Source organism: Aythya ferina (assembly GCF_964211825.1).
Source record: "Aythya ferina genome assembly, chromosome: 2".
Taxonomy (NCBI): Eukaryota; Metazoa; Chordata; class Aves; order Anseriformes; family Anatidae; genus Aythya; species Aythya ferina.
The window spans coordinates 7,363,343-7,375,674 of NC_140297.1; the positions used below are offsets into that span (position 1 = coordinate 7,363,343).

Here is a 12,332-nt window from a genome sequence, read left to right on the forward strand (position 1 = left end):
ATTTGGTCAAACACAATCGTGAAAGTCAGTAACTTGCACCAGGCACCAAGCCGTGGTGTTAAGGTCTTCACTTGGCTAACAGGCAAAGAACAGACTTGAGCTGTCTTCTAACTTTTCCGAGCTCCTGCCTGAAGGTAGGCAAGTAGCAGGGAGAAAAAAGCCCTTCTGAGGGAAGTACCAAGACCATTTCAGCATCCTTCAACACGCTATGGTGCTTTCCTCCACAGCCTTTAGTAATGTGCTTGGGAAGAGTCCCTAAGAATTCAACTTCTAAAACAAACCCAAATGCATTGAATACGTAGCAAGAAAAGACTCAGGTGTAGAGATGTAAAACCGACGCGTTAACCACCCATAGTTACCAACTGGTTGTGAATAAATTCAGGCTTCAAGTTGCAAGGCTTCTAACTGCTAAGGCAATCAGGCTCTGTAATGTCCTTCTGATGAGACTGGTGGGTTGGAAAAAAGCCAACCGCTATCAAGATCGAGCTGGTTAAGTCTATAAAAAGACCGAGTGTCAGCAGTAGCAGGAGGCTATGCTCTATGATCCATAAGCCTTATCTCATATAAGACATCTAAAGTGAAGTGGTGTTTTTTTTTTTTCAGTTTTAATTCAATGGATGCTAAATATTATCTTGGAAATAACTAAATCCCTTTTATTCAGCTGCTCCAGATCAGAATCAATAGCCAGTTGACATCTGTGCCAAACAAATAGCTCAATACTGCTCATTAATTTGACTCTTCAGAATAGAGATGAAAACTAAGACAAAGCAAGAAAGAAAATAACTCGCTTATAATGCCGGATCTCTAATAGAGCAGGATTCTACTGCTACCTCGTGATCCTGATTCCTCTGATACATTTAGTTTAATTTATTTATTACAGGAGTAAAAATGCCTCTCCCAGGGCTGCAGCCACCCTAACGTGTTTAATCACAGACTAATGTATCTAGATTTAAGATATCCCAGTAGCGATGGAATTAGCTGTGCAGGGACGCAGATGACTCCTCTCTTTTTGTTTAAGAATAATTTCCTTAGCATTCTCTGGAGACCCTATTTAAATAGATGACTTTTTCAGCATTCCCAGGAAAAAATATACTGAATATAACCTATTTTAAACACAAAGAAAGTTCACATTTCCAGAACTTTGCCAAGATGTTTTTTTTTTTAAATTTTGATGAGGCACACTCAGGTCAAGGCTCTCAGGAGTGACACAGAGTCCCCACATCACTCAGGATATATCAGATCACAACCCCAGATCACAGAGGATGTACAGATCATGGTCAATACCTTCATCATTACCAATGAGCAGCCAGGAGACTGGAGACCTGGTGCTGTGTTCCTGGTGAGCAAGCCCTTGCACTCTGCTCTAGCAGCTTTCTTTTAAATGATTTTAAGGTTTGACCCCATACATAGTGTGCCACTTGTGTTATAAAACCATGGGAGAGGTGAACCTTACAACCAAAAATACAAATTGCAACCTCTTTGCTAGATCGAAACCAGAACTGGCAGCCTAAAGCTCACTTTAATCACCGTTGCTAGTAACTGAGAGTGAAGAACGGACTCTGAAAACCCTCTTCTGTCTGGCTCTGCCAATCACCATCATTGCTGCCATCTTGTCTGGCAAAAGCTTTGGCTACTCTTAACCAAGCTCTAAGAATAAACAGTCACAGCATGTTGCTGCAGTGCGTTGTCAATTCGTTAGCAGACTGAACACATCACTGTTAAACTCCCTACCAGTCCTGTGTGCATGTGGAAAAGCGAAACAGATCTACTAACTTCCTCCTAAGATGCTTAAGAGCTCTTTGGAAGAGGAACAAACATATCTAACCCTTATTGCTGGGTTTAATCAATTGAGTTTGCATGAGAAGAACATCTTCCTTGTGGAAAAGACCTACCCAGTTAAGCAAGGATTCTCATAGGAGTTAGCAATCCTGGTTACAACTGGCACTGTAGGAAAATAACACAGTAATGACGTGCTCCTACCACCTCCAGGTGCAGGGAACAAAGCAGGGCTGTAGCAAACTGATGGAAATAGCACAGGTGCTCTCAGACGCTGCTCTCATCACCAGCTCCTCTGCAATACTAGCCAGAAGGGAAGATCTGACTGCTGCTAGCTCGATAATTAGCAAATTTAGCAAGGTCTCCATCAATCAGATGGAATCTGGCTCTGTCAGACATGTGGATGCTATTGTGGAAATAACTGTCTCCCACATGGTCACAGCAAAAGAGTTAAGAAAAACTGCACTGGAACTGATCAATGTTGGCAGATGACTTCAGCCGCTGGCTCTCCAACTACAACAAACAGCTCCGTCTGGACACAATTTTGGCCTGAAATCTTAACGGTAGAGAGACAATTGTTGAGAACATTCCTACGGCCAGAAAACACTGTCCTTTTAGACTCTCATATAAAATGGGAAAGACAGGAGGTTATCCACTGAAGCTGTTGCAAGTAATTCATTTATTTCCTAATAACCACCCCTTTATAATTTATTTCTCCATGAAAAGAAGAGGAAATGATGAAGTTTTACAACTTTGCTTATTCATAAAGAACTTAAAAAAATCCTTTCCATTTTGGAAAAAGACAATATTATATTAACATCAAGTTTCAGCAGTTTAAAAACCTTCCTTATGCTACCATAATATATAAACTTTAATGATTTTAATTACACAGTTTGAGATGCCAACAAAGACTTCAGAATCTGTGCTTCATGAAAGAAAGCTGGGGTGAGAAAATGTGTGACTGTATTTTCTTGTAGTGCTGGAATCAATGGAATATAGAACTTGAAACACTCCATTTCCAGTAGTTTCCCCTTAAGGGGAAGTTAACCTTTGTATTCTCCATTACTCACAATTTCATCTGTATAACAATCAATGTTTAATTACAATGTAGCCTTTTGCTTTTCATTTAGCAGATTTTCAGTGAGTAACGATCACAAATAAGTGATCTTTCTGCAAAAGACTCTCTGGGCATTGGAAGCTGTACTAGTGTGTGTCAAAATTTTTAGATGGAGAAAGACAGTGAAGATGAGCTGAAACAACTCACAAATTAACCAATATAAACAAGATACAAAAACAGTTTTTTAAAAGTTCAGAATAGTAAGACACCTCCAGCTAACAGCATATACAAGACACAAAGGAAAAAAAAAAAAAAGCGGAGCAGACAGTAAGGTTTTTGTTTTTAATTGCTCCTTTGTGTGAAGCTGCCCTTTCAGCAGCATGTATAACCCTCTGGCTACTTGCAAAACTCCCAATATTATCTCCAGCAAAGCTTTGCAACGGAAAGCAAAACCAGAAGATCGCCTAGGGGCTACAAACTGTGCCCTTGAAAGGGCACTCATGTTCAGAAAGGGCATGGTGAACCACGAGAAGGAGAGGAGATGGGTAACCTAAAATAATCTAAAACACTGAAGATAGAAGCTGGATGATACTCATCCAACTAACACTCAGAACACTACTAAAAATGCCTTTTAATCAGAGGGGTTTTTTTGCATTCTCCTATAAGGGATCTGTATGAGCATTCTTAGATGGAATTCATTTTCATGAATTTTACAGACATGGATCTTACAGTCAAGGAGTTTCAGATTTTGTATTAAGTTCCAGTTGCCACGCCATCCACTGCTCTTGCTGCAACAAGTAAAGCCCTGGAGCTAGACGTCACTGATTATAAATGTAACTCAACCTCACAAGAGCACTTGATGTACAGAATGCTGGAAAATACATCAGTCTGCACTCCAGAAGTGTGGAAGAGCCCCATTTACAACAAAAACAAACTACGGGATTATCACTAACTTTAGCTTTGTATACCTTGAGGTCCCAGTTTTGCCTGAGCTGGAGTGGAGGTTGAGCTACGAAGTGGGTCTGATGAAGGATCCAGGAAATTGGTGGTCAGATTTGTTTTACATGAGAGTGGAAGTGATTCTTCAGGCAAATTATCGAGGCTCATCTTGTTTTGTCTACTGGTATCTAGTAGATCCTTCCCAAAGAAAGCTTCCTGCAAAGAGGGCAAAATGATTCAATATAGGAAGAACAGTCTATCTACTGAAAAGATTACACACCCAGCAACGTTAAAATGAAAACCCCAATGATTACTAGAAAAGTAAAATTACAGTCTCAGTCCCATACCTTTCCAGGTATAACATCTTCTCCAGGCTATGAGGTGTGGATACAGCTGATACATAGCTTACCTGAGGTAGCTACATAACTCCCTTAAATTCACATCTTAAATTATATAGAAAAACTTCTGTCTTCTTATGTATATACAGCACAGACAGTGTACCAATACAGTGCTATTGAAAAAACATATGAATCTCAAAGAAGCTATTCAGTATTTCTTCTTGCACAAAAAATGAGAGCTTAAGGGGAAAGCTACTGAACAACTTGATTAAAGCCATGAAAAAGTTGATGAAAATACTCGAGCTCACTGTGGTCCGAGTTCTAGAATGATTAAATGCTGCATTGCGGTTAGTACAAAATCGTCCTAAGGGAGAATTGCAGTAACAAACTACCTGAAGGTGTTTAAAGTACTATTCACAGCCACCACTCACCTAAACCTGACTACTTGAGTAATTTGCCAAGAGCCTATCAAGTTTTACTCATTGCCCAACAACTTTTCCTGTTTTCATGTTGTCTTTAAAACCTCGATTTAGGACATAGCATCTAGAAATAAAGCTACGGACTGATTTTTATTATCAGTTATTCCTATTAATTATTCTGTTCTACATGACTAATATGTGCATTAAGAAAAACAATTTGTTCTTATTAATACAAAGGAAATTTTACTTAAGTATTTTTTTTCCAGTTCACTTCCCCACTTAGGAAATACAAATTATTTTTAGACAGATTGTTCTGCCTCTGTCAATTTTGCTTTCAGTCCTGACACAGTTTATGCCATGAAGTTTGGTAAAGATCTACAAAATAAGGTTTTCATGAAAAAGGTGGCTGAGAAGAAGAGCACACCAAATAATGTTCTCAGTGAGAGGAAGATACAAACCAGATGGTTTATAAACCAGGTGAGGATAGGTAAGCTGGTCAATCAGCATTAACATCTTGGTTATTATCCACATTCCTGAAGACCAAGTGTTACCTCTCTTAGCTCTGGGGACATGACGTTAGTAATGGTCAGTAAAAGAGCAGGAATTATCATGGTGGGGAGATGCAGAGCATATAAAAAGATGAATCTATGGAAAAACTTCCCCCTATGAAATCCTGTTCTATAATCTTCTGTAAAGAACAAGTAGTATTCAGAGGAAGTGGAATGATCAAACTAAGACATCTTACACCGCTGAATGTGGTACACAAGATGACAAGCTGAAAATGTCATGTGTCAGTTTACAGAGAAAACAAAGGATTTGTTTTTCCTCTCTCTTAGAACAAGTAGAAGCCTATACACTGAAGAGATTTAACATAATATACAGCTTTCTCTACAAAGTTACAAACATTTCCTACAGAAAACGCATTACATTTGAATGGTAAATTGGGAATCAGAATAGAAATATTTATGGTCTAAATGAATCAACAAACACAAAGGTCAGTTTTAAAAGTGTATTTACTCAGAAAGTATACCAGTAGTTTTACCTGCAAGTAGACAGGAAAGGTTTCTTCAAGTTTATTCTTCTTTTTCCTGTAACGCTTTTTTATTTTCTCGGTACTTTCAGAAGCTGGGGTAGACTCCTCAACTGGAGTGTCTGGCAACTGTTCTGTCCAACCTGAAAGAGTAACATTCGGGCACAAATAAATAAAATGCTCTGAGTCTTGCTCAACAGGTACAGGGCTAGCATGCCTAACACATCTTACTACCTATTTGTGTGCATGAGTTTATTATTCTGAATATCACTGTAGATACACTCTGAAGGTGGCTTTTTATCAGCTGTGAACCTGGTCACCTGGGTCCAGGAAGGCAGAAATGCCATCTGCGATACTAGCCACATCATGATCTTGCCGTACTTCATTAGCTTTAGATAGACCTTTAACTTTTCTATCTAGCCTACCTAGGAATTTGGTCATTTGAGAGAAATTATAGCTGGCATTCAACCAGATATTTGCAAGAGAATTCTACTGAAGTGCTGTCTCTAGAATCAACGCTGTTGAGCTACACATTAATCACCCTTCAATTTATAAACTAATTTTTCTCAAAGTGAAGGCACAAACCATTTTTTAAAATCTGAAAAATGACTTGTACAAATAATGAACAGGCCAGAAAAAGAAATCTATAAAGAAGCCCTTCAAGAAAAATTACACATTTATTCAGCTATCATGCACGAAGCTGCACAGCATTTTTTCCTAACAAGCACAAAAGCACAGTGTGCTAATCAATCATTTAATACTTTATTTTGACAGACCAGTGAAAACAGTAGAGGTAAGAGCTAAACTTTTTAAGTCCTCCACTTCTCCCTTGCCAAAGCTAATTACATTAAGTTAATGGCCTTGGGAAGTTATTTAAGAAACTACATTACGTAGTAAAATTTGCCATGCTTTGTACTACAGTCATCTCTTGCACCACATTCAGAGGGCACCAAGTAAGCTGAGGCTCACCGACCCCATGACCTCTGTGCTGTTCAAGAGTGAGCTTTTGCAGAAAAAGGGAGCGGGACATGACAAGAATAGCAAACAACTCTGTAAGGCTGATGAGCACTGGCAGCTGAGGAGCAGGCTCTCAGCAAGCTAAGATGATTTACAACATACAAAGATATTCTGAGTTATTTTTTTCTTAACAAGCAATTGTGCCTGAGCAAGTAGAGAAACTCAGCTGTTTAATTGAAGAATACTTAAAAATACTGCTTTTAACAATCTGCATTGTACTGGTACGTAGAATGGGTAATTAACTTTTCTCTAACTTATAGGAGAAGATCCCTACATAGAAATTGAAAAACATTAAAACAAAGTTCTTCAATACTATCTGAAACAAGCTGGTATACCACACTGCAACAATATTTACAAAGCAGAAAAACATAGCTATAACATTAACATACTGAAGAGAAAGCAAGCACTTCTTCTGAACTGGGGACCCAGATACAATACTGGGTTGCAATGCTAACAGAAACATTTGTTGACTTCACAAAGCAGTTCTACAAACACAGGCAAGGACAAAATTATCAGTAATACAAGTTGGTAACTTGTGTTATTTTTTATTGCATTAACCATGAACAACAACAAAAACACACTAAGTTTCTGTCCTTACCTTCATCTCTGCCAGGCAACTGCTCAGAAACAGATCCAGAAGAATCTTTCCTGGAGAGAGATCTTTTAGTCTTCCCCTGCCCTGTACGACTTCTTTGACGTACCATAAATCCACCAATACCTAACAAGAAAGAAAAATTCAGTACATTGATTAAAACTGTGTTTCATAGCAAGAATGAGAGCTAAGATTGTCCTGCAGGTAAATGAGACAACTGCATCTGCAGAGGTCTAAGAAGAAATCTGATATACTTGATGAATTTTCATTTCTTAATTTTGATGCCTCAGTGGGTATGTATGTAATTATCAAAATGGATCAGAATTTTAGGACCTCAATACATCCACAAGAAGATTAAATCACCAAACCTGGCAACTTTCAGATGCTGTTTTTTTCCTCCCTTGGCAAGCTGATGAATTGCTAAAATTAATCAATCTACTAAATGAAACCTATTAAAGAACATTAAAGGGTCATAAGAAACTACAAATTGCTCTGGAGAGCCCACCACTCCAAACGACGGTACTAAAGATGGATGTATCACAAAATAAAAAGATAATTAACAAACATCATACAGCCTGAAACTCCATAATCCTTCACCAAAGATTGACTGCAGCGTTCCTGGTCCCTTACAGTTGGTGTATAGGTATGTAAATGCATCAGACTCAGGTTTGTTTCATTTTTCAGGGAAATTGTTGGCTGCAGAAAACTAACAGATGGCTGCGCAACTCATGATCCAAAATCACTCTGAGCAAATGAAGCTCTCTCCTCTTGAGGACCCGTCAGTGGAAATAAATGGCTTATTGAAGTGTATTACTTGTACAGAAACAGGAAATCTCTGTTAAGTGCTGTGTGTTTGTACCACGTTCTCATTGTGGAAGGCAAAAGACCCATGGGTATGACCTGCTGAGCGCTGGGTTGGGGCTCTTCCTCGGCGTTTTGGGAAATGACACGGGGAGGGAAAATGGTGGTAGAGATTTGTTTAGCTACTAATAGAGAAGCAAGAGAAATTGGACCATGTTGTAGCTCCCGCTTCCTTTCTCTGTTCTCCTCCCCTGCTATCTTCATAATCAGAGGATATGGCCCATTACAACGAGAAGGATGGGCGTGACTGGCAAAAACAGTATTTGTGACAGCAAAGACTACAATCGGCTTATTATCCACAGTAGTGGGAGGCTGCGTAAGGAAAAACAAAATCAACATGTAACACAGACACCAAGGTATACGGAGGGGTGTGATGTAGGGGCTCTTCAAAAAGCCAGACTTTATCTAAGCAGAGCTTATTATCTGGGGTTCAGTATGAGCCCTAATAAATCAGAGCCACTTCCTCCCGAGTCACTTGGGTATCTAGCTGCTTCTGCCTGGAGACAGCTCAAGTATTTCTGCATCCAGGACACCCAGTTATTCTGCAGTCAGGATACCAAAGAATCGACACCACTGATAAAGTAAAATAAAATAATTCATCCCGTAACTGCATTCATTAAAATTCATCTGCAAATGTTTAGTAAATTACTGCTATCAACTAGCTCAGAAATTAAGTAAAATACTGGCAGAAAGTTCTCTGAAGTTCACATATTGCCAGATGTATGTAAATACATGCACACACACACAAACTGTACTCCCATCAGGTATATAGCAGACATTTTTCTATTAAGTTAAAAATCATTAAGAAGGTATAGATTTGAACTACAAACTGGTAATTGGCAATGTTTTACTGCAAGCGTATGGCTGTGCAGCAACCTTTGGAAAGGTATGTTGGTAAGAGAACTAAAAAAATATTTTAACCATAACAGGAAACAATGCTAAAATCAACAGATAGCTTAGAACAATTTGTAATTCTATTCTTTTTCTATATATTTTTAGTAATACAGAAAAAAGCCTTAGAACAACTGACACAATAATATAACGTATTCATCCTACCGGGTCTGTATGGTTTTCGCTTTCTTTTCTTAATCCCATCAGCTCCCTCTGCCACTTTGGTATCATCATCTGCAGCCTCCCGTTCTGGGCTGGAATCCGATTTTCCATCACAGTCCATGAGATCACCCTCTGCAGACAAAAATGCAGTGGTAAGTTCAGCTGGAGAAGGGAAGGAAGACATTTTTTCAAGATGTCTACAGCTGAATGATTTCTTTGAAATGGATTGAAAATAACAGATTTTTTTCAGGCAGGTGATAGAGAGCTATGCCCTTTAGACACTTTTGAGAAACCCACCCTAACTGTACCCAATGATCCCGTATATACGTTGATTTCCTGTGAGGTTATGGCTACACAAAACCAGAGAATAAACACTATCGTTGCTATATGTGGATCCTGACATTGTTTTCCCCATAGAAAATCCTTTCAGAATCCTGTGCAGCATGTCCTAAGTCCCTGAGCAAATTCTAACAATACATAGAGGAACATGAATACCATCTACCATGCAAGATATGCTCTGTTTACCTTCCCCTAAATTCTGCTTGGGAAGAGTTTGTTTTTGTTGAGAAGACAGACTGAAAAAATGCAGCCTACACTTGGAAGGTAATATGTAATGACTCTTAGTTTGGAGGGTTCTTGACTTGAAGCTGTGTGACTGACTGAAAGCAGATTTGTTTATTCAGAGGAGTTTGATTTATATAGCAGAAAATTCAGCCCAAGGAATTAGTCAGCCTTGAAGATGAAGACCACAATTCTGAGTTTATATTCTGTGGGAACACGGGGTAGAAACCAGATGTAAAGTACAATGGCATTAAGAAGTCTTCGGTGTTGAAGAGAGACCGAGTTAATTCTGTTCCTGATAGCCCCGAAGAGTCAATACAATAATGACCTTACATCTTCATTTTACTGTAAAGCTTTTGAAACATCTAGACTAAACATACTCTTGTCCCTGGAAAGAGACCAGAATTCAGATTCTCTGCCTTGTACTTTTGTTAGGAGGAGAAACATTGTTTATGAAACATGCCCTGTAGCCTATTTGGTTCTACTGCAGACAGAACTGAACTCTCAAACCACTTCAGCTGCAGTACAACTACAACAACTCTTGCTCTTTTCAGGGCTTGGTCACTGACCTGACTTTTCACAGGCTGGTTTGGGTTGGAAGGGACCTTATAGATCATCTCATTCCAAACCCTGCCATGGGCAGGGCCCCCTCCCAGCAGCCCAGGCTGCCCCCAGCCCCATCCAGCCTGGCCTTGGGCACTGCCAGGGATGGGGCAGCCACAGCTCCTCTGGGCAGCCTGGGCCAGGCCTCACCACCCTCACAGTGAAGAATTTCTTCCATGTATCTAATCTAACCCTACCCTCTTTTAGTTTAAAGCCATTCCGCTTTGTCCCATCACTACACTCTGTGACAAAGTGTCCCTTCCCCAACTTTCTTATAAGCCTCCTGAAAGGCCACTGTAAGGTCTTTCTGGAGACATCTCCTCGCTCCAGGTAGAACAACCCAAACTCCCTCAGCCTGTCCTTGTAGAAAAGCTGCTCCAGCCTCTGATCATCTTTGTGGCTCTCCTTTGGAGTTGCTCCACCAGGTCCCTGTCCTTACGCTGGGGGCCCCAGACCTGGATGCAGCACTCCAAGTGGGGTCTCAAGAGAAAATGAAGAGGGAGAATCCCCTCCCTCAGCCTGCTGGCCACATTTGTTTTGATGCAGCCAAAGGTAGGATTGCCTTTCTGAGCTGCAAGTGCACTCTGTCAGCTCACGTCCAATTTTTCATCCACCAGCACCAAGCCCTTCTACACAGGGCTGTTCTCCATCCATCCACCTCCCAGTCTGTGCTCATGTCTGGGATTGCCCTGACCCAGGTGCAGCACCTTGCACTTGGCCTTGTTGAACTTCATGAGGTTCATGTGGGCCCACTTCTCCAGCCTGCCCAGACCCCTGTGGCTGGCATCCCTTCCTTCTATCACATCAACAGCACCACTCCCCTTGGTGCCATCCACATCACTCGTGTTTACCTGGCATTACTACACCATGTCGCACCGATCAAAGCAGTGCCATGGCCATATTCAGCCTGATGCCCCCACAAAAACTTCAGCCATCCAAAGAACTGGCACCAATCCACCCTACAGAGCACACGTAGTTCTGTCTGGAGCTTCCAGGAAACCCAGACCATTTGCCACGTGTGTGCTGTGCAGTCAGAGGCACACATGTGAGCGTGCTCTAACTCTTGATGCATAAGACAAACATCTGTGGAACATGCAAATGTATTTTTCTTTGGTATGTTCCAGAAATAAATAAATGAATAAATAAAAGATGGTCAGAACTAAATTAGAGTCTGTGGCAGCTTTGGTTCTCCCATTCATACTCTCATATTACGTTTATGTTTCTTGCTATAAAATTGAAGAGGGATACCTATAAAAGCCACTAAGTAGATAACAAAGTTAGACTACATTATATAGAATACATGCACACAACTGTAAAAGTAAAGATGATTAACCACTGAAAAAGAGCAGGGGAAGTGGTTAATGCTCTATCTTGATGCTTTTGAACCAAAACTGAAAGCATTTTTGCTTTCAACAACCCACTCGGTGGACTATATGAAGGCATAAGATGAAATTTAAGAGTCAGCGTTAACGCTAGAGTAGTCTACCAAACCCTGTGAATTCCAAAGAAAACAAAAGAAAACAAACTACTTTATTGTTTTAAAGGTTATAAACAAATACAGGGAACCTATTATAAAAAAATACACTTCTAGTCAACAGCAGAGGGTTAAGAACACGCTAATCAAACAACAGCAACAATTCTTCTATCAACAAGTTAACATGGAAACTGTGCTGATGGGTAAACTACCCAGTTATCTCAAGTACACTCTCTGTATCTAAAAAAAGCTTCTCCTGACATTTAATCTGATTAACAACAAGGCAATGTTGCATCAACAGAGCGCACTTTAGATTGTGGTGAGGTGGGGTGCCTGTGTTCCACTTGTAACAGACACCTGCATGACTAATGTAATGACTTTCACACCTGCCGTTTCACTAAGCCTCCCCTCAGGCCACGGATTAACACCTCTCCTACCAACATTTTTATCAAGATGTACAGCCAGGCCATGGCAAAGAGGGCAGGAGGGCGGTGCTGCACCACGCCAGTGCCTGAGAGTGGGGATTTTAGGTACAAAGAAGCTGGCTGCTCCTACCTATGTGCTTCTTTTCGCTGCCTTATCTTCCACCTTCAGTCTCTTGTGGCCTGGCTG

General features: G+C 40.3%; 1 protein-coding gene across 15 annotated transcripts in view; it reads right to left on the reverse strand.

The window, feature by feature from the left end:
* KMT2C (lysine methyltransferase 2C) overlaps positions 1 to 12,332 on the reverse strand; it is a 196,109-nt gene that overhangs the window by 44,508 nt on the left and 139,269 nt on the right. For all 15 annotated transcript variants that reach the window (XM_084507334.1, XM_084507327.1, XM_084507337.1 and 12 more), the window contains 4 exons: positions 9,086 to 9,214; positions 7,175 to 7,294; positions 5,572 to 5,702; positions 3,802 to 3,988 (listed from right to left, as the gene is read on the reverse strand). In XM_084507334.1, the coding sequence (XP_084363460.1) occupies positions 3,802 to 3,988; positions 5,572 to 5,702; positions 7,175 to 7,294; positions 9,086 to 9,214 (567 nt within the window). The remainder of the gene's footprint in view (positions 1 to 3,801; positions 3,989 to 5,571; positions 5,703 to 7,174; positions 7,295 to 9,085; positions 9,215 to 12,332) is intronic.